The sequence below is a fragment of the Doryrhamphus excisus genome, chromosome 22 (assembly GCF_030265055.1).
Source record: "Doryrhamphus excisus isolate RoL2022-K1 chromosome 22, RoL_Dexc_1.0, whole genome shotgun sequence".
Taxonomy (NCBI): Eukaryota; Metazoa; Chordata; class Actinopteri; order Syngnathiformes; family Syngnathidae; genus Doryrhamphus; species Doryrhamphus excisus.
Genome location: NC_080487.1, coordinates 6,490,299 through 6,515,231, shown reverse-complemented (window position 1 = coordinate 6,515,231; position 24,933 = coordinate 6,490,299). Strand labels below are relative to the sequence as shown.

General features: G+C 43.0%; 1 protein-coding gene across 1 annotated transcript; it reads left to right on the top strand.

The window, feature by feature from the left end:
- Window positions 1-87: 87 nt before the first annotated feature.
- Window positions 88-24,933, top strand: fmn2b (formin 2b). Its single transcript, XM_058061757.1, has 19 exons — window positions 88-2,099; window positions 3,611-3,855; window positions 5,385-5,563; window positions 8,059-8,206; window positions 8,869-8,927; window positions 10,805-11,718; window positions 12,857-13,001; window positions 13,122-13,209; window positions 13,291-13,352; window positions 14,320-14,411; window positions 14,491-14,620; window positions 16,064-16,210; window positions 18,337-18,396; window positions 19,810-19,930; window positions 20,033-20,125; window positions 21,890-21,941; window positions 22,028-22,177; window positions 22,262-22,343; window positions 23,675-24,933. The coding sequence occupies exons 1-19, from the start codon at window positions 691-693 to the stop codon at window positions 23,699-23,701; spliced, it is 4,203 nt and encodes a 1,400-aa protein (XP_057917740.1). The 5' UTR covers window positions 88-690; the 3' UTR covers window positions 23,702-24,933.

Below are 24,933 nucleotides of genomic sequence, written 5' to 3'. Positions count from 1 at the left end.
CAACAAACATAGCTCATACAAGTTCAATTGGGAGAAGTACAAAGTTATAGTTATTCAATTTTGGAAAAAATTAAGACAACCAAGTTGCTTGATATCATCTCTTAAATGAAACTCTTATGAGTTATTCATGTTATCATCATTATATTTTATACCAAATGTACCTTTGCTTGTATCAAGCATTAAAGTGAAGAAACAATGACCGGCTAATCATTTCTTCCATGATTTGTACATAAGCAGCAAACTGGGAATGATGGGAAATGTAGTGAGGAACTACCTCGGTGGTACAAAATGAGCCTTTTGACACCCCCCCGCCTCAGGAATGATCTTTATTCCTCTCGGCTATTTCTTCCGTTCCTTGGGCATGCTTGATTTCTTCATCTTCATCCGCATGTGGACTGAGCTGGATGCAGCGCTTGCGTCATGCTTTTAAGCAGATGGAGAGGAGGGGGAGGGGACATCACAGAGGGGCGGAAAAAAAGGGAAGGCGGGGGCCTGAATCAGCGTCAACATCAGAACCACACGAAGCGTCATCACCAGACACCAGTGTTGATCTGCAGGAATCCTCACACAATACGGACTATGGAAACCAAGCAGCTCTGGTAGGGAAGCCTAAAAGGTTCCGTTCGTCCACGGGTGGCGTTGGACACGCTCACAGACATGACCTGAGACCGTTTGGCATTTTGCATCAATATGGGCAACCAGGAAGCTAAGCAAAGGAGAGCTCCGGCGGCGTCTGGTAATGGAAGCTACCCTTCGTTGGAAGACGGACCGGGTGATGGAGGAGGGGACGTGACAAAGCGGAGTGGAAAGAAACACCACAACAAAAATGGAGGTAAAGTCACAGATGCGGGAGGGAGAATGCAAGGTTCAGGACCTGGCAAAAAGAAAAACAAACACGAGTCCAAGTCGTCGGTTTTCTCCATCCGGAAAAGAAAGACTCATCTGAAAGGGAAGGGGGGCTCAAGCGAGGACGTGCTTACATCTCGATGTGACGACCCGACCAGCAACAAAACACCTGATCTGTCAGCAGACGAGGTGGGACAGTCAGACGTTGATGCCGGAGAGCAGAAACCTCGCCAGGCATCGGTTGCAGCCTCTCCGACACGGAATGGAGAGCAGAAGGCGGCGAGTTCGAGTTCTGACACCGACATTTACAGCTTCCACTCAGCAGCAGAACAGGAGGATTTGCTAGCAGACATTCAGCTGGCGATCAGGCTCCAACACCATCATGGAGTTCTGGACTTAGTCGCTGAGGCAAACATGCAACGTGAAAGCCATTTGAGTAGCGCAGGAGAAGCGGATAGGAAGTCCGTTCAGGGACAACCAACCCCCGCTGAACCACTGGAATTAGAGCTGGGATCCGATGCGCTGTTTTTGTTAGAGGACGGAAGTGAGCAAGCCGCGGGATTACACATTTCTTCTCCGCTCACAGACGTACCCAAAAGAAAGGAACACGGGGATATGGAGGAACATCAAGAGATGAATGGGCATGGAAAGGAGAAAAAGTCTTCTGTCAGTGGAACGACAAAAGAGCAGCACGCCTGTCTGCAGCAGTCCCCTCCCACAGCCATCACCATAGCGACACTTAACCCAGTTACCATAGCGACTAGCGCTAACGGCTTCCCCGGTCCCACGCTGGACAGCACGAGTCAAAGCACAGCATGGCAGCAGGAGCAGGGAGGTGATGAGAACGAGGAGCATTGGGGGCCTCCTCCTCTTCATCATCTTGCAGACAACCACAATGCAAGCGGCCCTGGCATGGAGACCATGATATCAGGGACACCAAGTGGAGAAGGTGAGAATGACAGTGGCATGGTTGCAAGTACCGAGTCCTTGAGCCACCACGCTCCCACCCCCAACAAACACAGCAGGAGGAGCAGTGTTTCCTTTACACCGTCCCAAGGGAGCCCCGTTTTGGCCAAACACACTCTCAGGTCCAACCACTCCTCTCCCAACCCTGTGGTGAAACCTTACCCCCCCATTTTTCCCTCCTACATTAAAACCACCACCAGACAGCTCAGCTCCCCAGGACACTCACCAGCTCTGTCCCCCTCCCTCAGCCCCATGTCTCCACGACGAGCCCATCACCACTTCCAAAGGTAACTGTGGTTCAGCATCATAAACTGCATATGGTACCTGTGATAGAAATATTAATACGCTTCCACCACCATTCATTTATTAGTATTCACTTTCCTCTTTATAATTCCTAAAGTCCTAAATTCTTTTTACACTTTGCTATATATTTGTCAGAATCCGACCACACAAGAGTGTCATAAAGTTACTGCAGTGGAACCTCGGTTAGAGTCCACCTTGCTTAGCGTGCTTTACAGGTAAAGTTGAAAAGTTTGCTTCGGTTTATGTACATTTTCCACTTTGCGTACAATACAGCACATTATTCGGCTTGCTAGCTTGCTAACAAAGTGGCAAACGTATCTTGACGTCAGCCGTGTCAGGAGCCTGTTATGTCATCAGCGCTTGACTCTCAAATATGTTAACATAAAACAGTAATTATAAATACATATAAACGATAAATGGAATGGTAATGGTCTAATTTCATTTGAACATGCATCAGATTACAATTGAGTGCATCCCATAATCAGTTCACAGTTCCACATGTCCAAAAGGAGTAGGAAGAAGCAGAGCTTATTAAATCCTACTCCTCCATCTGGTACTTTTACAATCAGTAACTGGTACATTTGTTCACTTCCTGCTTTCCTAATATAGTTTATTTTTTATTTATTTATTTTTTATATTTTGTCATGTACCGAAGTTGGAGGTGATATGAGCATCCAATGACATAATGGGTACCATAGTAAGTGTCAATATAGTGATATATATAGCACATCATGACTGGTTCAAGACTCTTCATCCTTGTATTTAGCAAACATCAACTGCTTGTATTGTTTCTTGAATTGGCTCATCGTTGTGCATTGTTTGAGGTCCTTACTCAATCCATTCCATAGTTTGATTCCACATACTGAAATGCTATGGCTTTTTAACGTAGTCCTAGCATAGAAGTGTTTCAAATGTACTTCTTCCCTGAGATCATATTTCTCCTCTCTTGTAGAGAAGCATTGGATGACATTTTTAGCTAATTGGTTAAATTGAAGGGATTTAAGGTTACTTTTCTGACCTATAAATGTAGTTAGAATGTTGTATTCTGGTGTTAAATCATGCCAAAGTTTCAGATAATTAGGTTTGTGCATTTGTGAGCCCTGAAAGAAGTTTGGGATGGCTCAAAACGCTCAGTTTCGGAGGGCGTTGCAAAACTGTTCCTTTGTGATGTCACAGAGGAGCGAGCTTCCTTATATGGACGTGGCTGTAGGCCAGATATACACTCTCTGCCCTCTTTAAGCTCTGCTTCTCTGTTTACGAGGCAGCTCAAGCAGAAGTTATCGGAGCAAGAGATAACAGGCAGTACTCTCTACAGTTTATTTTCCAGGTTACAGGTGACATTTTGTGAAAAATGTATTTAAATTATTTTGTTACATCAGGAAAAGCAGTATTTTACCAGTTGTGTTTGCTTTCTACTCTACTAGTTTTGGTCGTTAGTTGCAATGAATAGTTGCATTCTGGTTCCATACTGTGCATTAATAGCTTTCATTCTCAGGGTGATGGGGGGGAGCCACCAGGTGCCCAGGCAGCGTTCCCAAAGCATTACCAGGCGTCTGAGTCGCTCGGCTGACTGGACAGAAGAGCTTGAGAGGAGAATGATGTGCAAGGATGAAAATGGTGGACGCTCTGTGGATTTAGAAGAACTCAGCTACACAGGTGGAGGAAGTCAGCCCCTCTGTGCTACAAGGAGATCTTCCTGCGGACAGGTTTCTCCTTGCACTTTTCAGGATGTCTTCACAGGTAAGTGCTTGATTAACTCGCACTGAAAGCTTTGTAGATCTTCCAGAATCTACACCTATTCCAGTTGTATTGCCTTGGATTTCCTGTTTTCATTTATTCCATCAAAGGCAGGCACGCCCACTCCGCTGTGATTGGTCACACCCGCAAGCTCCAACCCTGAGCTATAATTTAGTGGGTATAGGAGTTGATAATAAATGAATAAACCCTTGATAAGTGGTCTGGAGCTACTGGTTGGAGACCCCTGAGTATGAACTCAAAGATTGGCCACCGTCCCGCTTGGACTTGGAAATGTTTTTCAGAGAGGTTGTGTACCACAAAAAAAGAAAAAGTGGAAAAATATGTGGAATAATAATAAATGGAAAATCCATCTCTGCATGGGACAATGGTAGAACAGGGAACGGTGCGTTCAGGGACTGTCAAACAAAGTAGGACAAATCGCCGCTCACATTGAACATTCAAAAATGGCTGGGGGGTTCTAACTAATAGTTGCTGTATTGTAATCAAATAATATTTACTATAATATATAATGTTATATTATTATTAAGGACTGTTGTTACTTTATACATTTCATGAAGGAGAGCTGCATTGTGGCAAATGTTTAAATAATTTAAATTTAAATTTAAAAAGAAAAAAGAGAAAAAATGGGACAAATTTAAATTTAATTTAAATTTAAATTTGTCCCATGCAGAGATGGACTACTTTGTTGCATTTTTCCCCTTTTTCTTTTTTTAAATTTAAATTTAAATTTGTCCCATGCAGAGATGGACTACTTTGCTGTATTTTTCCCCTTTTTCTTTTTTCTTTTTTTTCTTTTTCTTTTTAAATTTAAATTTAAATTATTTAAACATTTGCCACAATGCAGCTCTCCTTCATGAAATGTATAAAGTAACAACAGTCCTTAATAATAATATAACATTATATATTATAGTAAATATTATTTGATTACAATACAGCAACTATTAGTTAGAACCCCCCCCCATTTTTTTAATTTAAATGAATCATTTCTGAATGTTCCTAAATAGGCTTTACTACTCACAAATGTTTAGAATTTAAAACCAGTAGTAATAATAAGCGAAATCTTACTTTGGGCTGACACTGTAATCAAAAAATATGTTTGTGTTAGTATGAAAAGTCTCACTTGCTCACATTTTGTATTTGCTGAACCTGTGTGGGAGCTAATATGCTAATGCTAAAATGCTCATAATATAGAAAATAGTTATAAAACTATGCTTCCTGACTGTTGATATCCCTTAACATAAAATATTATTTAGTTATTGTTGAGTTATTAGTCCCAGATTATAGATAAATGTATTTCTATCTGTGATTAAATGTGATTAATTCTGCGTGAAGTATGGATAAAATGTGATTAATCAGGATGAAATATTTGACTCCTAGTTTGTTGCCATGTTTGAAGGAAAGGCTTAATACAAGATATGCCAAATCAAGGTCAGGTGTTCCAAATGTGTGATTAATTGTCAAGCATATTACATATTTCTATTACATATTTCCACTGGTTTCTGGATGCGCAGGTAGAACCCTCCTGGAGAAACTATTCCTTCAACACCAGCAGGAGGAGCCAGAGGAAGCCGAGCGGTTCTGCTCCAGAATCTTGGCCATGGGTCTTCTCCTGCCTTTTACCGATTGCTTCAGACAGCAGCTGGGGGGCAGCACTGCGCACATCACCTGTACAGCACCGGCCAAGTTTGATGTATGTAAGCCCATTTTCATTCCCGCTCATGGTTGAAAATATCAAACAAAAGTGCTAAAAACGGTCAGGAACACAACACCTCACTCAGTGTCGTGTAATCGTCTCAATAGCCACGTTTACATGCACCCAAATATTCCAATTCGGGTTATTTGCTGAAATGGAAAGAATGTAACCTTTGTAACACCTCATTCCGACAGAAAAGCGCCAATCCAAGTGAATATATAATCGGATTCACGGGGGTGGAATATTCCTTTCCCCAATCCGATTGAGGTATCTTGTAATCGGAAAGATGTCAGGGTGCGTTCTTCTTCGTTGTGTTTTTCTTCTTCTGTTGTTTATTGGCAGTTGGCAAGCAGCTTTCGTGTGCATTAACGCCATCTGTGAAACAGAATCTAAACCCTTCTATACGCCATTCACAAGTCCAGTTTTATTAAAAAAGAAAATACATATCTATATAAAACATGTGCCGAGCTTAATTATAAAATATTAGCAAGATTGAACTTTATCTTTTTCTGTTCCCGGGTGCGTTCTTTTAGCGAATGCTGAGATATGACGTAACACGCAGCGCGAGACGTTGGAGGCGAGCAATCGGCACTGGACTGCTGCGGAAAGTTTGTTTTGGATTCAAACTAAATTTCAAGACTGGACGAACGAAAAACTGGCAATACGGAGTTATTCCAACAAGTGGAAGAAAAACTCGAGAAAGTCGGTATCACGTGATGTTGGTGTTTACGCTTTACTGGGCATGCCCCATTGACTATTCTGGTTGATTATAGCGGCGCATGTAGACGCAGGATTGGAATATTCCTTTCCATGTATACCATTGCTTTCGGAAAGGTCATTCGGAAAGATTCCATTCAGAAAGAGAAAAACTTCTCATGTAAACATAGCTATCGTCTCAGCTTCCTGGCATTGCCGGAACCTCTCCCAATTTCTGGTGTAACATATCGTTGGTTGAGTCCCACTACGTTACAAATCTGTATTTCCCAATTTCCCAACGGGGAAACTCCCACTTTGTATTTGTGATGAGGTTGGTCGTGTTAAACTTCCCAGTTCTGTGCCACCATAGGAAACCTGAGCATGACATGTTTTGCCTTCAGCTGCAACACCCCTTTCACTGCCACATAGCTCTTTCTCCTTGCTATTTTTAGCACAGTAGCAAACACTGTTGCTTTGAGCAAGGGGTCTATCGAGATAGACGTGCTGGAATCGACTGCATGTATCAGAGTACCGGTATCGGGGATTGGACAGGCAGTCCCATTGGATTTATTTTTATTATCGGCCTGCTATCATTGGATATCGGGTGTCTGTCACACTTAAATGTTTCAGATCATCACAATAATTTCAATATCAGCCAATGACAACACAACCCAACACAAAATGCAGTATTTAAATGAAACTTTGTAGAAAAAAAAGTGATTTCCCCCTAAAGCTAATAAGTGGTTGGGCCACCCTGAGCAGCAACAACTGCAATCAAGTGTTTGTCATAACTTGCAATGAATCTCTTACAGCTGTGGAGGAGTTTTGGCCCACTCAGTTGTTGTCATTCAGCCACATTGGAGGCTTCTCCAGCATGAAGCCTTTTTAAGGTCATGCCTCAGCATCTCAATAGGGTTCAGGTCAGGACTTTGACAAGGCCACTTCTAAATCTTCATTTGGTTTTTCTTCTGCCATTCAGAGGTGGACTCTCTTGTGAGAACCCAAGTTGGTTTCAGTCACCAACAGAGAGCCGGATATTCTCCTTCGGGATTTTTTGCTAGACAGCCGAATCCGCCAACATATTTGACTGGAATGCAGCGTTACATTTACGGCTGATGTAATGGGACACACATCTTCCAAAAAGTTCAACTTCTGTCCCATCAGAGTATATTTCCAAACATCTCAGGGATCATCAAGATGTTTTCTGGCAAAATTGAGACAAGCCTTAATGTTCTCGCGACCCTCCTGAGGATAAGCGGAACAGAAAATGGATGGATGGATGGCTTTTGGTCTTGGAACTCTGCCATGCAGGCCATTATTATGCAGTGTCTTCATTATGGTGGAGTCATGAACCTTAAGTGAGGCAAGGGAGGCCTGCATTTCTTTGGATGTTGTTGTGGGGTCTTTTGTGACCTCTGGGTTGAGCCGTGGCTCCGCACTTGGGGTCATTTTGGTTGACCGGCCATTTTACAATTTGTGGATAATGGCTCTCACTGTGGTTGGCTGGAGTTCCAAAGCTTTAGAAATGGCTTTTGAACCTTTTGCAGACTGATAGATCTTATTTAATCTTTGTTAAGTTACTTTTTAACAAGGAAGTCAATCACTTTTTTACATTTGTTTACCTCATAATAAAATGTTTCATATAAAAACTGCATTTTGTGTTCAGTTGTCATTGAAATCAGGAAAGGGGAAAACATTTTTGTACACCACTGTATGAAAACATACATGGCTTCTGTACAACACACAGTAAGAGTTTACTGTTAAATGACTAAACCGTCATAAATGTCTTCCCTCAGCATGACCAGCTGTATAAATGGGCGGCTGTTAACCAGCCACCCATTTCTCTTGACCATCTTGAGGGGAAGCTACCAGGTAACTTCAAAGACCCATGCTCGCCAGCCAGGCCGAGTGGAGAGCAGACAGGAATCCGATCCGCCAATCCAGGTTAGAAGAGCTCCGTACGCCGGATGTACTTAGCGCACTTTTGATGTACAGTAAACCTCGGATATATCGGACTCGGATATATCGGAAATTCGCTCACAACGGACAGATAAAAAAAGAACCGATTTTTCTGTAATGCATTTCCAATAAAAATTCATTGCATATATGGGATTTTTTATAACGGATTTCGCCTATTTCGGACAAAATCTCCAGTCCCGTTCCAATGCATTTCCATTAAATTTCCCTCGCATATATCGGATGGCCGCAGCGTGGCGCTCCGATTCGCCGAATCGTGACAGGCCGCTATACGACGTCATTTGCATAATTTGCAGCGTTGCCTGCGCGTCCAGGTACATTGGAAACATTGTCAAGGAAGTGCCTTTTTATAACGGATAAAATCCGATTTACGCATATACCGGATATAAATCCGATATATGCGTAAAACGGACATTTTCCGGTATACGCATATAACGGATTTCGCTTATATCGGACAAAACCAGTGGGAACAATTGAATCCGATATATCCAAGGTTTACTGTATTTAGTGCAATTTGACTGAAACAAAATAATGACATTGCCATTGGTGTTTATGATGCTGTATTGTAACAAGGTTGGTTTCAACTTCATTGTAAGAAATACAAAATAAAAATGTGTCCATCTCTTCAGAATATCACACAGGACACCCGGGTTTGAGGCACCAACAAAACGAGAGCCAGCATTCCCAGGTGAGTTACACGGAAGGGTGAATCATCAGAGCTTTGTATTGAGTTGTGGACTCCTATAGAGCAGCTACACACAATAATCCACACGGAAAGCTTTCTACGGCTTCCAGATTCTGCACCTCTGTCTGCAGTGTTTCCATGGACTTCCTACTTCCGAGCCTAACGGTCTGTTTAATTTATCCACCCCCGGACCTTCTCTGGGTACGCCCAATCCACTGTGATTGGTTACACTCCCAAGGGCTTCCGAGGACTTCCGGATATGTTAGTCTGACTTTACTGAGCGCAGGCAGTCTGCAGCCCGTTTAAGGAAGTCTGAGTGTGCAGAGCCATCCAAAACTTATTTCAGGAGGTGTGGATATATGGGGTAATAACTATAAAAGCAGTCTTCACTGGCTAAATTACCAAAAAAGGTCAGTAAGGATAATCCATAATGCCGCTTATAGAGAACATACAAACTCCTTATTTCTAAAATCACAAATACTTCAACTTGCTGATTTAGTTAAACAGCTAAAATAATACATAAAGCAAACAATAACCAATTACCTGTACTTCTCTACAAGAGAGGAGAAATATGATCACAAGAACCATTATTATCACGGCTGCTCTGAGCGTGTCCCTGAACACAGGACACCTTGCTTTGCCCGCTCTGTACTCCGCTTCTCCTGACAGTAGGAATGTTATGATATTTCTTTGGGACAATTCAACTATTTGTTCCTTGTTATTGTTCATTAGAATGTCTAACACTGGACACATTTGTGGCGAAATACGTATACGACAGGGTCAGGTTTCACATTCATATCGAGAGACGGCAGGTGGTGGTACCACAACTTTATCCGCCTGTTATTGGTGATGGTGAGGCTGGTGACAGTGGTATGGGAATCGGACCATTACTGTCCTTGGTGTCATCATGGTACTATTACTGTATTACTGTATTGTATTTGGTAATGGTAATGGTTTTATTTCATTTGAACATGCATCAGATTACAATTGAGTGCATCCCATAATCAGTTCACAGTTCCACATGTCCAAAAGGAGTAGGAAGAAGCAAAGCTTATTAAATCCTACCCCTCCATCTGGTACTTTTACAATCAGTAACTGTTACATTTGTTCACTTCCTGCTTTCCTAATATAGTTTAAGTTTATTTATTTATTTTTTAATTTTTTGTCACGGCCATCCAATGCCATAATGGGTACCATAGTAAGTGTCAATGTATTGATATATATAGCACATCATGACTGGTTCAAGACTCTTCATCCTTGTATTTAGCAAACATCAACTGCTTGTATTGTTTCTTGAATTGGCTCATCGTTGTGCATTGTTTGAGGTCCTGACTCAATCCATTCCATAGTTTGATTCCACATACTGAAATGCTATGGCTAACATAACGTAGTCCTAGCATAGAAGTGTTTCAAATGTACTTCTTCCCTGAGATCATATTTCTCCTCTCTTGTAGAGAAGTATTGGATGACATTTTTAGCTAATTGGTTATTTTTTGCCTTATGCATTATTTTAGCTGTTTGAAGATGAACTATATCAGCAAGTTGAAGTATTTGTGATTTTAGAAATAAGGAGTTAGTATGTTCTCTGTAGGCGGCATTATGAATTATCCTTACTGACCTTTTTTGCAGTACATTTAGCGAGTGAAGATTGCTTTTATAGTTATTCGTCCATATTTCCACACAATAAGTAAGATATGGTAGAACCAGAGAGCAATCAATATTGAAATATTTCTGTCCACCTTATGTTGTATATTTGTAATATGAGGTTTCCAGCTCATATTTTCATCTATTGTGATCCCCAGAAATTTAGTTTCCTTCACCTTTTCAATGTCTACATCGTCTATTTGATTACTATTGATGTCGTTTTCCTTTATTGGCAGGATGAGGTTTTCCTAAAAACAGTAAAACTGAAGGAAAAACATGTCAGTGTCATCCAACAACTGGAGAAAACCATTGAAGACCTCAGGACCAAGATTGCCGAGCTGGAGCGGCAGCCTCCTCTGCTGGACACAGATGGAAAACCTGCTAGTGAAGACAAGGAATGTGGAGGAGAGGGTGGTCTCCTTAGGGATGTGTGTGACGCTCACCTTCAGACCGAATCAGCTCAGGTTCCGGGCTGGCTTGAGGCCAAATCAGTGCAAACGTCACCGATGGGCGAAAGCTTTAAGTTCAAAGTGCCTTCCATTGAACCGGGTGGAGGAAGTGGACTACAGGTTCCATTCAGACAATGTTCATGTCAGCAACAACCCGAATGTCCACCAAGTGGGACACCGCCCCTTTTGGCAGGGCAAACAGTACCCATCCCAGCCCCGCCCCCTCCTCCTCCTCCTCCTCTTCCTCCTGGTGCTGTTGCTCCACCCCCACCTCCTCCTCTTTTCCCTGGTGGTCATGTACCACCCCCACCACCTCCTCTTCCTGGTGGTGTTGCTCCACCTCCACCCCCTCCTCCTCCTCCTCCTGGAGGGATCGGTGCACCTCCACCTCCACCCCCTCCTCTTCCTGGTGATGTTGCTCCACCCCCGCCTCCACCTCCTCCCCTCCCCGGAGGGATCGGTGCACCTCCGCCTCCACCGCCACCCCCTGGTTGTGGGCCTCCTCCACCCCCTCCTCCTCCAGGAGCAATCTGTGTTCCTCCACCTCTTCCAGGAGTCTGGGGTTCCTTGCCTCCTCCTCTGCCGTTGGAGCTGTATACTCTGGGCCTGACTCAAGAGAAACCCCCCAAGAAAGCAGTGGTGGAGCCTCCCAGACCGATGAAGCCACTGTACTGGACCAGAATACAGCTCCACACTAAAAAGTACATGTTCCAATTCCGACATGTTTGACACCATCATATTTAGGCCACGTGATAACTATAAACATCTTGGTTTTCATAATATTGACAGAAATATATTAGGTGTTACAGTAAACCTCGGATATATCGGATTCAATTGTTCCCACTGGTTTTGTCCGATATAAGCGAAATCCGTTATATGCGTATACCGGAAAATGTCAGTTTTACGCACATATCGGATTTATTTCCGGTATATGCGTAAATTGGATTTTATCCATTATAAAAAGGCACTTCCTTGACTATGTTTCCAATGTACCTGGACGCGCAGGCAATGCTGCAAACGCTACAAATGACGTCGTATAGCGGCCTGTCACGATTCGGCGAATCGGAGCGCCACAATGCGGCCATCCCATATATGCGAGGGAAATTTAATGGAAATGCATTGGAACGGGACTGGAGATTTTGTCCGAAATAGGCGAAATCCGTTATAAAAAATGCAATGAATTTTTATTGGAAATGCATTACAGAGGCGGCACGGTGGTCTAGGGGTTAGCGCGCAGATCTCACAGCTAGGAGACCAGGGTTCAATCCCACCCTCGGGCATCTCTGTGTGGAGTTTGCATGTTCTCCCCGTGCATGCGTGGGTTTTCTCCGGGTACTCCGGTTTCCTCCCACATTCCAAAAACATGCTAGGTTAATTGGCCACTCCAAATTGTCCATAGGTATGAATGTGAGTGTGAATGGTTGTTTGTCTATATGTGCCCTGTGATTGGCTGGCGACCAGTCTAGGGTGTACCCCGCCTTACGCCCGAAGACAGCTGGGATAGGCTCCAGCACCCCCCGCGACCCTCGTTAGGAAAAAGCGGTAGAAAATGAATGAATGAATGCATTACAGAAAAATCGGTTCTTTTTTATCTGTCCGTTGTGAGCGAATTTCCGATATATCTGAGTCTGATATATCCGAGGTTTACTGTATCATGTTTGATCTATGTTGCCTAATAACTTCAGTTATTGGTTCAAATCTCATCTTGTCCTTCTTGTCAACCCAATATTGTGCATGGATCGTCTGCTCTTGAACGCTGAACGTATCGTGACACCCCCAATCAGAATTACACTTGGCTTTAAAACGATCAGTTCTTCACCGGTCTTGCATTTTTTTTAGGGAAATATCCAGCGCGTCTGTGTGGGAGACCATAGAAGAACCCGATGTGGACTTTGAGGAGTTTGTGGAGTTGTTTTCCAAAACGGCCGTCAAGGAGAAGAAGCAGCCACTATCCGACACAATCACCAAGTCCAAGGCCAAACAGGTCCTTCATTGCATAACGTTTGTCGAAACGCTTGTCCATCCCACCCTACAGAATACCCTCAATTTCATCAGTAAAGGATCTTCCCATCTAACCTCTAATGCACTATTTTTTTTTTTGTAGGTTGTGAAGCTCCTCAACAACAAACGATCTCAGGCTGTAGGAATCCTGATGTCCTCGCTACATCTCGATATGAAAGATATCCAACACGGTAGCTGTGATATATTTGGTTTCTTCTCTTTGGGGAGCACGCTAATCTTCTGATCTTATCTTATCACTCATTTCCTTACAGCCATCTTGAATTTGGACAACACAATAGTTGACCTGGAGACCCTCCAGGCACTCTATGAAAATGTAAGTTAAACACACAAAAGTGTTAGATTGGTCCCTTTAATATTGTTAATTCATCTAAGTCATTGTCTTCACAAAAAGAAACTGAAACTGATGATGTTTTTTTAAATAATAAATAGTCTCTGTTATTGTTGCCAACTTAACAAATGTTCCGTACAGTGGATCCTTGGTCCAAAAAATTTACGCCAAAATTCTGCCTCGGTTTACATACATTGTCCGATTTTGCTTGTCGTGATATTAATACATTGCTTGAGTCCAGCTTTGTTCTTAATGTAGCATAATCTTTAGCTTCGAGCTAGCCTCCATTAGCTTAGCTTCTTGAAAATCATTCATTCATTTTCTACCGCTTTTTCCTCACGAGGGTCGCGGGGGGTGCTGGAGGCTATCCCAGCTGTCTTTGGGCGAGAGGCGGGGTACACCCTGGACTGGTGGCCAGCCAATCACAGGGCACATATAGACAAACAACCATTCACACTCACATTCATATGGACAATTTGGAGTTGCCAATTAACCTAGCATGTTTTTTTTAACCTAGCATGCACGGGGAGAACATGCAAACTCCACACAGAGATGGCCGAGGGTGGAATTGAACCCTGGTCTCCTAGCTGTGAGGTCTGCGCGCTAACCACTCGACCACCGTGACGCTCGGAAATGTCAACATAAAAACAGTTAACATAACGGTTAAGGCCAAAAACACTTTTTAATGGTTTTAAATGCATAAAAGTATTCTAAATAAAGGAATGACAAGTATACACAAACATTAAAGGTTACTTCTACTTTCACTGAAGATGTGATTGTTGATATGGCAGCCGGACACCACACGGACACCCCGTCTGTCATTTCTTGAATTCCATCTTCCTTCTCAAAATGTTGACCTTCTTGAAGGATTTAATGACGCTAACCAAGGTTCCACTGTAAACATTATATCATAACATAAGCATTATATCGGGACTATATTTCTACCCCATAGAGGGCCCTGCCAGAGGAGCTGGACAAGATTGAGAAGCACATGAAATCCACAAAAGACAAAGAGAATGCTAAACCTCTGGACAAACCTGAACAGTGAGACGATACCGTTGTACTTCAGTCCTACATGACTTGTGTACGTGTAGCATAGCAATTTGTGTATTTGATGTTACAGGTTTCTTTACCAGCTCTCCTTGATCGCCAACTTTTCCGGCCGAGTCTTTTGTATCCTCTTCCAGTCGAGCTTTTGTGAGTGCATGTCATCCATCATGAAGAAATTGGATACACTGCTGAGAGTATGTCAGGTGAGTGGCTTTCTTTCTATGAACCAAGTACCTAACACAGTACAATACACACTATTAGTACTGACATTATCATGAATGTGTGAGTGGTACACGGAAGCCTGCTATCAGATGATCAGGTGAAAGGCACTACCATGTTTACAAGACCACAAAGAACCGGATTCAACTAAAAGGATTCCAAATATAGTGATAGCGGAAAATACAAGAACCCAAAACAAGTATATTTTTAGCGATACTCATGTAAACATGCCGACGGTTATCGCACTGTTGAGAGCAGAGGTGTCGACTCATGTCACGTGACATGGACACTTGAGTCAGACTCCAGTCGAGGCTTAACAGTATCATCAAAGATCGACAAGTCGACTCAGACTTTGACCTGAATCACTTGGGACTTGACTCGTCGTTCCCAATAGTTTTTCCAAGTATCTGAACATACACAAAAACAACCTGAGCATTCCTTGGAGCTCCACGAGCGGCATCAGACATGTTTACTATACCGTCCGGTCCATGCACCTGTCCTTTGCAGCATGATTTTCATTTGTTAAAGAAACAGTACATCACCCGGTTTCACCTTCTCTTCTTCTGTTTACACATACTCCAACAGCCGGTGCACTTTGTTTTACTTTAGATTAGATTAGATTAGGTTCAACTTTATTGTTATTGCTCATGTCACTGGTACAGGGCAACAAATGCAGTTAGCATCCAACCAGAAGTGCAATTTTATAAGTACCTTAGTAGTAAGTAAATGTAGAAAAAAACGGACAGATCTATGTAAAAAACTATAACAGTCTATGACTATAATACAGTGAGGATATGTACAGGGATATAAATGACTATAATATGGCTATTGTAGATTATACAGATTATAAACAGTATGGATGTGACAATATATAATAACAGTAATATGTACAGTATTGCAATGAAGTGACTAGAGTATGGTTATTGCAGATTATATAAATTATAAACAGTATGATCTATGAATGCAACAAGATATTACAGTAATATGTACAATAGTGCAATATGTACAATAGTGCAATGAAGTAGTGCAATGAAGTGATTGGGGGGGCATAGATCAGCGGGGGGATGTAAGTAGTGGAAGGGGTGGGCAATGGGGGGCAGAGTTCAACAAGGAGACAGCTGTTGGGAAAAAGCTGTTCCTGAACCTGGTGGAGCTTGGAAAGAATGGAGTGGGGAAGAAGGACAAATAAGCCAAAAACGTACCATAAGTCAGCCACAAAGCAGCCATCATTTATTCATTAATTATTATTTGAAAAAACAGCATATAGTGAGGGAACGATATTCCAACGTCAATATATCGGGAGACGACTATAATTCGATTATTTTTTGGGGAAACCGACTATAATGTAGGATTTTTCAAATCAATTGTCTCAACATTGCTTGTCAGAGTTTTCTGTCCCTTGACCAAATGCTATGACTCTTGTCAAGGTGTTGCAGGACAATGACAAGGTGAAACAGATCCTAGGTCTGGTCCTGGCTTTTGGAAATTTCATGAATGGAGGGAATCGCACAAGAGGCCAAGCTGATGGTTTCAGCCTTGACATTCTACCCAAACTCAAAGATGTCAAAAGCAGCGTGAGTAAACACAAATACAGTCCTTTGTGGCTCTCGTCGCGCAGACCGGGTTCAATTCCACCCTCGGCCATCTCTGTGTGGAGTTTGCATGTTCTCCCCGTGCATGCGTGGGTTTTCTCCAGGTACTCCGGTTTCCTCCCACATTCCAAAAACATGCTAGGTTAATTGGCCACTCCAAATTGTCCATAGGTATGAATGTGAGTGTGAATGGTTGTTTGTCTATATGTGCCCTGTGATTGGCTGGCCACCAGTCCAGGGTGTACCCCGCCTCTCTCCCAAAGACAGCTGGGATAGCCTCCAGCACCCCCCGCGACCCTCATGAGGAAAAGCGGTAGAAAATGAATGAATGAATGAATGTTGCTCTCGTACCCTAGGCTCTAGTACCCTGGTCTTCTCATCCATCCATCCATCCATTTTCCTTTGTTTATCCGGGTCTGGGTATAGGGGCAGCAGTCTGAGACAGAGGCCGTGTTCGAAACCGCATACTAACTACTACATACTTCCATGCCCATACTATCCACACTCCATACTGCATACCCAATCCATCAGACAGTATGCAAAGTGTACTACATGATAACCCACAATGCATTGCGCTCTTACCTGGGCCGAAATCGACAGGCTTTCACTTTAGCTCTAAACTCTTTAAATACATCACTTTATTGAGATTTTTTTTTTAATCAGGCAAGAAAGGGGCCATTTAGATCCCAAAGTGTGCCATTTATTTGTCCAGATGTAACCGATGTGTTATTTTATTTCACCAATAATTCGTTTCTTGTATGTATTTGTCGCTTTATGCATTTGTTTTCCATTGTCAATTATTTTATTTGCATTTATTTTTGTAGTGTGAACTTTGACATCGTGTGATGTCACTTCCTGCCTTTCTGGCGCGCTTCTCTTCGGTCCCCTTTTGGACTGCTGAGGACGAGGTATGCTAGTCGGTGGCAGCGATTGTTAATTGCATATAAAATATTAATATGTTACACGTTTCACCCCCAGTACGTTCTTGTATTATGTACGGCATGTAAAGACACCTTGTAAAAGTTACCGTTGTTGTATGAGTTAGTTTTAAGGAATTCGGTTGTTTATGTACTTTTCTTGGGCGGCACGGCGGTCTAGTGGTTAGCGCGCAGACCTCAATTCAATTCCACCCTTGGCCATCTCTGTGTGGAGTTGTTCTCCCCGTGCATTTTCTCCGGTTTCCTCCCACATTCCAAAAACATGTTAGGTTAATTAGCGACTCCAAATTGTCCATAGGTATGAATGTGAGTGTGAATGGTTGTTTGTCTATATGTGCCCTGTGATTGGCTGGCCACCAGTCCAGGGTGTACCCCACCTCTCTCCCAAAGACAGCTGGGATAGGCTCCAGCACCCCCGCAACCCTCGTGAGTAAAAGCGGTAGAAAATGAATGAATGAATGTACTTTTCTTTTCTGTAGGAAGCTTGTGCAAGTGTGCTGAAGCTGCTGTACATTTTGTTTGTTGTGCACAGAAATAAAAGCCCTCTTCTGGTTGGCGAAGAAATTGCAGCCTCCCACTTCGTCTATTACCAAAAGAACACAACGCAGAGTTCAATTTCAGCCAGTTTCAGTCCAGACCGGCTACACAAATACCAACCGTTTACAATTTCGTTTGGACGAATTTGGCAAAATTTAAGGTAGTCGAAGTGAGCAACACACTTCCGGTTATTTTCACAAAATAAAACACCCCCTTACTTTTGTCATACAAAAAAAACAGTGATAAATCAATGCTTTTAAAACAAGAAGCAAACAAACTTACAATATATCCTGCTTGACACTGCCGTTTGGTCCATCCTTCTTTGTCACAACCCAACGGTCATGATCATAGGCGAGGCTGGGAATTGGATTGACGGGTAAATTGTGAGGTTACTCCCAGAGCATCCTTCTAGGGCACCGCCCGAAGGACACCTGGATGTCCTTTTTAAGTCTACAAAGCCCATCTAGATGGGTTGATCAAACTACATGGTTGTAGAGCTGGTTCAGTCCAATGTTCCGCTACCAGGATGAAAACATCATCATCATCATCAAACATCACTTTCCATGAAAGTACAACATGAGAATGGGTAACAATTATAAAATGCATTTCCTGTGCTTTTGTGTCCCCATCCAGGACAGCATGAAAAGCCTTCTGTCTTACATAGTTACGTACTACCTGAGGAACTTTGACGAGGTGAGTATGTTCTTTAGATGTTCCATCATGGACAGCATCACCACGTGGTGAAGAACACTCTAACACTCTCCAGCTCTTAGACTGCTTTTATTTTCAATGATTAGGGTTAGGGTTAGAGATTAGGATTAGAGAGGGTTAGAGAGGATTAGGGTTAGAGGGGGTTAGGGTAAGGGTTGGAGAGGATTAGAGGGGGTTAGATTCTAAGGTTAGAGGGTTAGAGGGGGTTAGGCGTAGAGAGGATTAGGGGTTAAGGTTAGAGAGGGTTAGGGTTACGGAGGGTTAGAGGGGATTAGATTCTGGGGTTAGAGGGGCTCAGTGGTTAGGTATAAAAGGGTTAGGATTATGGTTAGAGGGGGTTAGGGGTTAAGGTTAGAGGGGGTTAGGGTTACAGGGTTAGGGTTAGAGGGGGTTAGAGGGTTAGCAAGGGTTAGTATTAAGGTTAGAGTGTTAGGGTTAAAGGGTTAGCAAGTGTGAGGATTAAGGTTAGAGGGGGTTAAGGTTAGAGAGGGTTAGAGGGGTATGGGTAGGGGTTAGAGGGGATTAGATTCTACGGTTAGAGGGTTAGGATTAGGGTTAGTGGTTAGGTGTAGAAAGGGTTAGGATTAAGGGTTCGAGGGGTTTGGGGTTAAGGTTAAAGGGGGTTAGGGTTAGAGGGAGTTAGAGGGTTAGTATTAAGGTTAGAGTGTGAGGGTTAGAGGGTTAGCAAGTGTGAGGATTAAGGTTATAGGGGGTTAGGGTTACAGGGTTAGGGTTTCAGAGCATTAGAGGGGTATGGGTTGAGGTTAGAGGGGATTACATTCTAGGGTTAGAGGGTTAGGATTAGGGTTAGAGGGGGTTAGTGGTTAGGTGTAGAAAGGGTTAGGATTAGGGTTAGAGGGGGTTAGGGGTTAGGGTTAGAGGGGGTTTAGAGGGTTAGCAAGGGTTAGTATTTAAGGTTAGAGTGTTAGGGTTAGAGGGCTAGCAAGTGTGAGGGTTAAGGTTAGAGGGGGTTCGGGGTTAAGGTTGGAGAGGGTTAGGGTTAGATGGTTAGGGTTACGGAGGGTTAGAGGGGTATGGGTTGAGGTTAGAGGGGATTACATTCTAGGGTTAGAGGGTTAGGATTAGGGTTAGAGGGGGTTAGTGGTTAGGTGTAGAAAGGGTTAGGATTAGGGTTGGAGGGGGTTAAGGTTTAGGTTAGGGGTTAAGGTTAGAAAGGGTTAGGGTTAGAGGGTTAGGGTTACGGAGGGTTAGAAGGGTATGGGTTAGGGTTTGAGGGGATTACATTTTAGGGTTAGGATTAAGGTTAGAGGTTAGCGGGGGTTGGGGGTTAAGGTTAGAGAGAGTTAGGGGTCATAATGTATGACTTTTATTGATAGAATGAGTATTAAAATATGTACGTTTGTGATTTAATTATTATTGATTTTGTCTGTGCAGGATGCTGGAAAAGAGACCTGTGTTTATCCTCTCCCTGAGCCTCATGATTTGTTCCAGACTTCACAAATGAAGTTTGAGGACTTTCAGAAAGACTTGACTCGACTGAGAAAAGACCTGAGAGGTAACTATTGGTTACATTTAGTAACACTTGCAGTACATTCATATGTGACAGCACGTTACGTACTTGCAATGCAAACATTTTATGATATCGTTATCATCTCAGCATGTACCTCAGAGGTGGAACGGGTGTGCAAAGCTTCGTCTGAAGATAACCTACAGCCTTTCAAGGTGAAGATGGAGGATTTTCTTTCACAAGGTATTCAACAAATACACAAATGTCTGTGTCAATACCTGTGTACCAGTGTTAGCTGTGCATATTTAGTAATCCCTCCTTTATCGCCGTGAATTGGTTCCAGACACCGAAAAGTGAAAAGTTTATTTTTCTCTTTCACAAGTAGAATCCCTTTTTTATAAATGGAATATTTTCGCAGTTAGAGCATAGAAAACCTGTTTTCAGTTTTCTAAATTGGATTTTAGCACTATTAGAGCTCTCTAGGCATGAAATAACACCCCTATAATCACCTTTACACGCCTATTGCCCAATATAGTAGACATAATAAAATAGGGCTGTTGAAAGTACAGCCCACACTTAGTTATGTTTTTGTTTTTTTTTGGGCCTATGGCACATTCGAAAAATTTAATTTAACAAGAAAATTTAAAAAACAGCAGCACTTTTACAAGAATAAATTTGTAATCTAATCACAAAAAGTCGTAATTTTACATGAAATAGACTTTTACATAGAATTTTACAAGAATATCAATATCAATATCATGACTTTTTTGACGTTTTTTAAAGCTTGTAATAAAATGAGACAGAAAGAAAATGACAACAAGTTGTCATCTTTGGAAAATTAGGTTTCAGTAAAAGTTCTAAGGCATTTGAAAAGTGCAAAAGCTTTGCCAGAGACCTCCAGGGCGTCACACCAGCTGCTTGGAACATGTGCCCCGATACAGTGCACCTTGCTGGGCCACAGCAGACCCAGCAAGGCCCTCTTTACTCTGCTTCCCCTGGTAGTGGTGATGTCAGGATATTTGATGAGGACATTAACAGGTACAATTGTTACCTTCTTAGCTCCGGGCGTACAAAAACTACACTTACATCTAAATCAGGGGTCACAAAATTTACTTGGGGGCCACTGGAGCTCAGGTCTGGGTGAGACTGGGCCGCATTAGGTTTTCCCAAAAAAAAAAAAAGCATTTATTAAAAACAATTTTTTTTTTTTTAAAACTTCGCTTTTGTTCCAATTTTCTACCAGAAAAGCTCTGATAAAACATTCCACTATTCTCAAATATCTTACTTTTTATTTTTCTACACAAAATAAGATGAAAAATAAATAAACAAATCAAGAATAAAGAAAATCAATCAGTAATAAATAAATAAATATAATAATAATAAAACGGCAAATAATAAAAACTTAAGAAACCACATATAGTTGGTGGGTAGACAAATTATTTTTTTCAGATTAAAATGAACAAAGCATTATTAGAGCCCTGTAGACATGACAAACACGACTATAGTCACATTTCTACTCTTTTTATTTACAACATATTGCGCAACTGCAGGGTCTTGAGACACATGCTAACTCGCAAACTAGAGAGCTAGCGACCTAAACGGTAGCCTTCAAGTTATTTCCTTTAAACTTAAATAGCCAAAAACTTACCACTTCCACACGGATAGGGAGGATAACTATTAACAGTTATTTAACCTTTAACATGAACATTAATCAAACGTAATAATTTTTTCTGGGTACATGATACCATACAGCATCCATATCAAACTTGCGCGGGCCGCACTAACATTAAACTTTCATATCAAGGCGGGGGCCTCAAACTAGTGTCCTGCGGGCCACATTTGGCCCGCGGGCCACGTGTTTGAGACCCCTGATCTAAATAATATACTGGTCTTGAGTAGCAGAAATTTATCAGTTTGAAAAAAAGATATAATAATGAAGACGGAGTTGATATCTGGGTAAAGGAACTTCACACCGTAAGTAAGTCTGTTATTCTTCTTCTTCCAAAGCTAAACATGAGCTGGAAACATTGGAAAGCCATCTGAGCAGCACACATAAACTGTAAGTAGAAATATTCTCGTCCTTACAGTCCACTTGAATACTTGAACAATATGGCAGCCATGAAAGCCGAGTGTGCTGTTTGACAGGTTCCTGGAGCTCACCGTGTTCTATTCAGTCAAGGCAAAGAGCGGAGAGAAGGAAGTTTCGCCAAACACTCTTTTCTCTATCTGGTATGAGTTTTCTTCTGACTTCAAGGACCAGTGGAAGAAGGAGAACAAAGCTATACTTAAGGAGAGGTAACCTGTCCAAACATGACACGTTGTGAGTAGTCAGGTTGCCAGACGGTAAATAATGTTACATGAACATGCTGGATTGTGCAGGTTGAAAGTAGCGGAGGAGTGTTTCCGCCAAGCCAAAGAGAAGGCTTCCTACAGCGTCAAACCCAAACACGCCACTGGAATTGTGAGTTATGGTTTCATCCCAAATTCCAATACAATACATAAATACAAGTTTATTCATCTTGTACCGTAAGGATCCATCCATCCATCTTCCCATTCTTGGAGGGGCAGCAGCCTAAGCAGAGACCAGACTTCCCTTTCTCTAGCTAGCTTATCCTGAGGTGTTCCCAGGCCAGTTGAGCCTCCCACCGGTCAGACGTGCCCTGAACATCTACCCAGAGAGGCGGCATTCCGACCAGCTAGCCAAGCCACCTTGTTTGGCTCGAATCAATGCGAAGAAGCTAACGAGTTTCTCAATTTGGCCGCTAGTTCACGTGATCTCGTCCTGTCGGTCACTGGGTGAGGGTAGGGACGTATAGATCCAACGGTAAATTGAGAGCTTTGCCTTTCGCCTCAGCTCCGAGCAAAGTCCGCATCACTGCAGACGCCGCAACAATCTGGCCATGGGTCTCACATTCCATCCTAGCCTCGCTGGCGAACGAGACCCCAGAGGTCACTTGGTCGGTTCAACTGTGAAGAGGCGGGAATGAGGATCAGCACCTCAGAGTCCGAGTCCATGGTTCTCACCTGGGAAAGGGTGGAGCACCATCTCTGGGTTGGGAATGAGATCCTGGCCGATGGGTGGAGCACCATCTCTTGGTTGGGAATGAGATCCTGGCCCATGGGTGGAGCACCATCTATGGGTTGGGAATGACATCCTGGCCCATGGGTGGAGCACCATCTTTGGGTTGGGAATGAGATCCTGGCCCATGGGTGGAGCACCATCTATGGGTTGGGAATCAGATCCTGGCCCATGGGTGGAGCACCATCTATGGGTTGGGAATCAGATCCTGGCCCATGGGTGGAGCACCATCTATGGGTTGGGAATCAGATCCTGGCCCATGGGTGGAGCGCCATCTATGGGTTGGGAATCAGATCCTGGCCCATGGGTGGAGCGCCATCTCTGGGTTGGGAATGAGATCCTGGCCCATGGGTGGAGCACCATCTCTGGGTTGGGAATGAGATCCTGGCCCATGGGTGGAGCACCATCTATGGGTTGGGAATGAGATCCTGGCCCATGGGTGGAGCACCATCTCTGGGTTGGGAATGAGATCCTGGCCCAAGTGGAGAAATCAAAGCACCTTGGGATTTTCTAATTAATAGATCAATACAGTGGTTAGCATCTATCTGGTTTTGGTTGCCATGGCAACACTTGGAAACACATCTGCTATATCGGTACAACATTTGTTTCACACAATGGATGGGGTTGCCGACCCCTGCTTCTTTGCATGTCCATCTGGCAACCCTACCGACAATGGTTGGAGAAATGACCTCTTCCTTACGTTCCTCCCACAGAAAGCGAAGCTTGGCATGAAGATATGACCTTGGAAGAGCGTTGTGGTTCCTGGTCTGTTCCAGAGATGGTTCAGTGATGAACCTGATAGGACAAAGACTGCTCCATCCACTCATGTGTTCCTCTCTGCTGGCTCATGATCTTCATGGGATCATGAAGATCCGATATGGTTAGCTTGTGTGTTAAATTATACTTGTCAAAAAGCATCACTAAACCATGCAAATACACGACGAAGAGCACTTGTTGGAGGAACCATTCAAACGTGAATAAGTTCTCATGGAGGACTTCTGAGGGAGAACTCTCAAAACGGTACAAATCAAGTTCTGCTTGAATATTTGGAAGAAATGTGAAATACTAAAATGTATTAAAGATGACATCGGGCCTCATTCACCAAGAGAAAATTGTGTGCTTGATTGGAATGATGCACATTCCAAGGATCGTGTGGCCTTTCTCCAGAAACGTTCCATAAGGTTGGTTGATTGGCAGAGCTCCTGAGGGGGCGGGACTCAAAGCCACGGATTGGCAAGACGACACCGTTGTAGACCAGGAGGTTGGTGCCGTTTCCATCGTGGTCTCCAGAGATGCTAGCTAACCTTGGGCCAGTTAGCAAGGTTACTCAGGATGGAGTAGCGGAGGTCCATCAGCCAAAATCCCAATCCAAAGTGTGGGATTCATTTGGTAGCGATCACGTTCCAGAATCACACAGACCCACAGAACTACATTATGTAGAAAATTCATGAGCCGTACATTTTTGTCGCAGTGAATCCGCCATCTTGTGTAGCACAACCTTGTTCCTTTTTGCGACTTTCAATGTTTTTCACTGATGGTTTCTGAAATTCTGGACACAGTAAGGCATTAAAAATGCTGTAAACTACCTAAATAACTACCTAAATACGCCGAGACACTGCTGCCATGCTGCCAAGTTGTGCTACACAAGATGGCGGCATGTGTGGCGGCGACACCGTGCTTCTGTGTTGTGTCCTACTGTTGTGCTTGTACATATTGCCCCCTAGTGTCCAGACTAGGACGCTACAACAAGATCAGCAAAAGGTACCTCTCTCAGTACCTCTGACAGGTGTAATATCTATACTGCATATAATATTTTACAAAAACTGTGCTAGTGTTAGCTATTGATAAAGTATGCCCAACAATACATATAGCAATGTTAGCCAGCTAGTGTCAGCTAGTTATAAAGTAGGCTAATTTGTTCATAATACTAACAGTCATGAAGGACACACACACAATATCATATCAACATAAT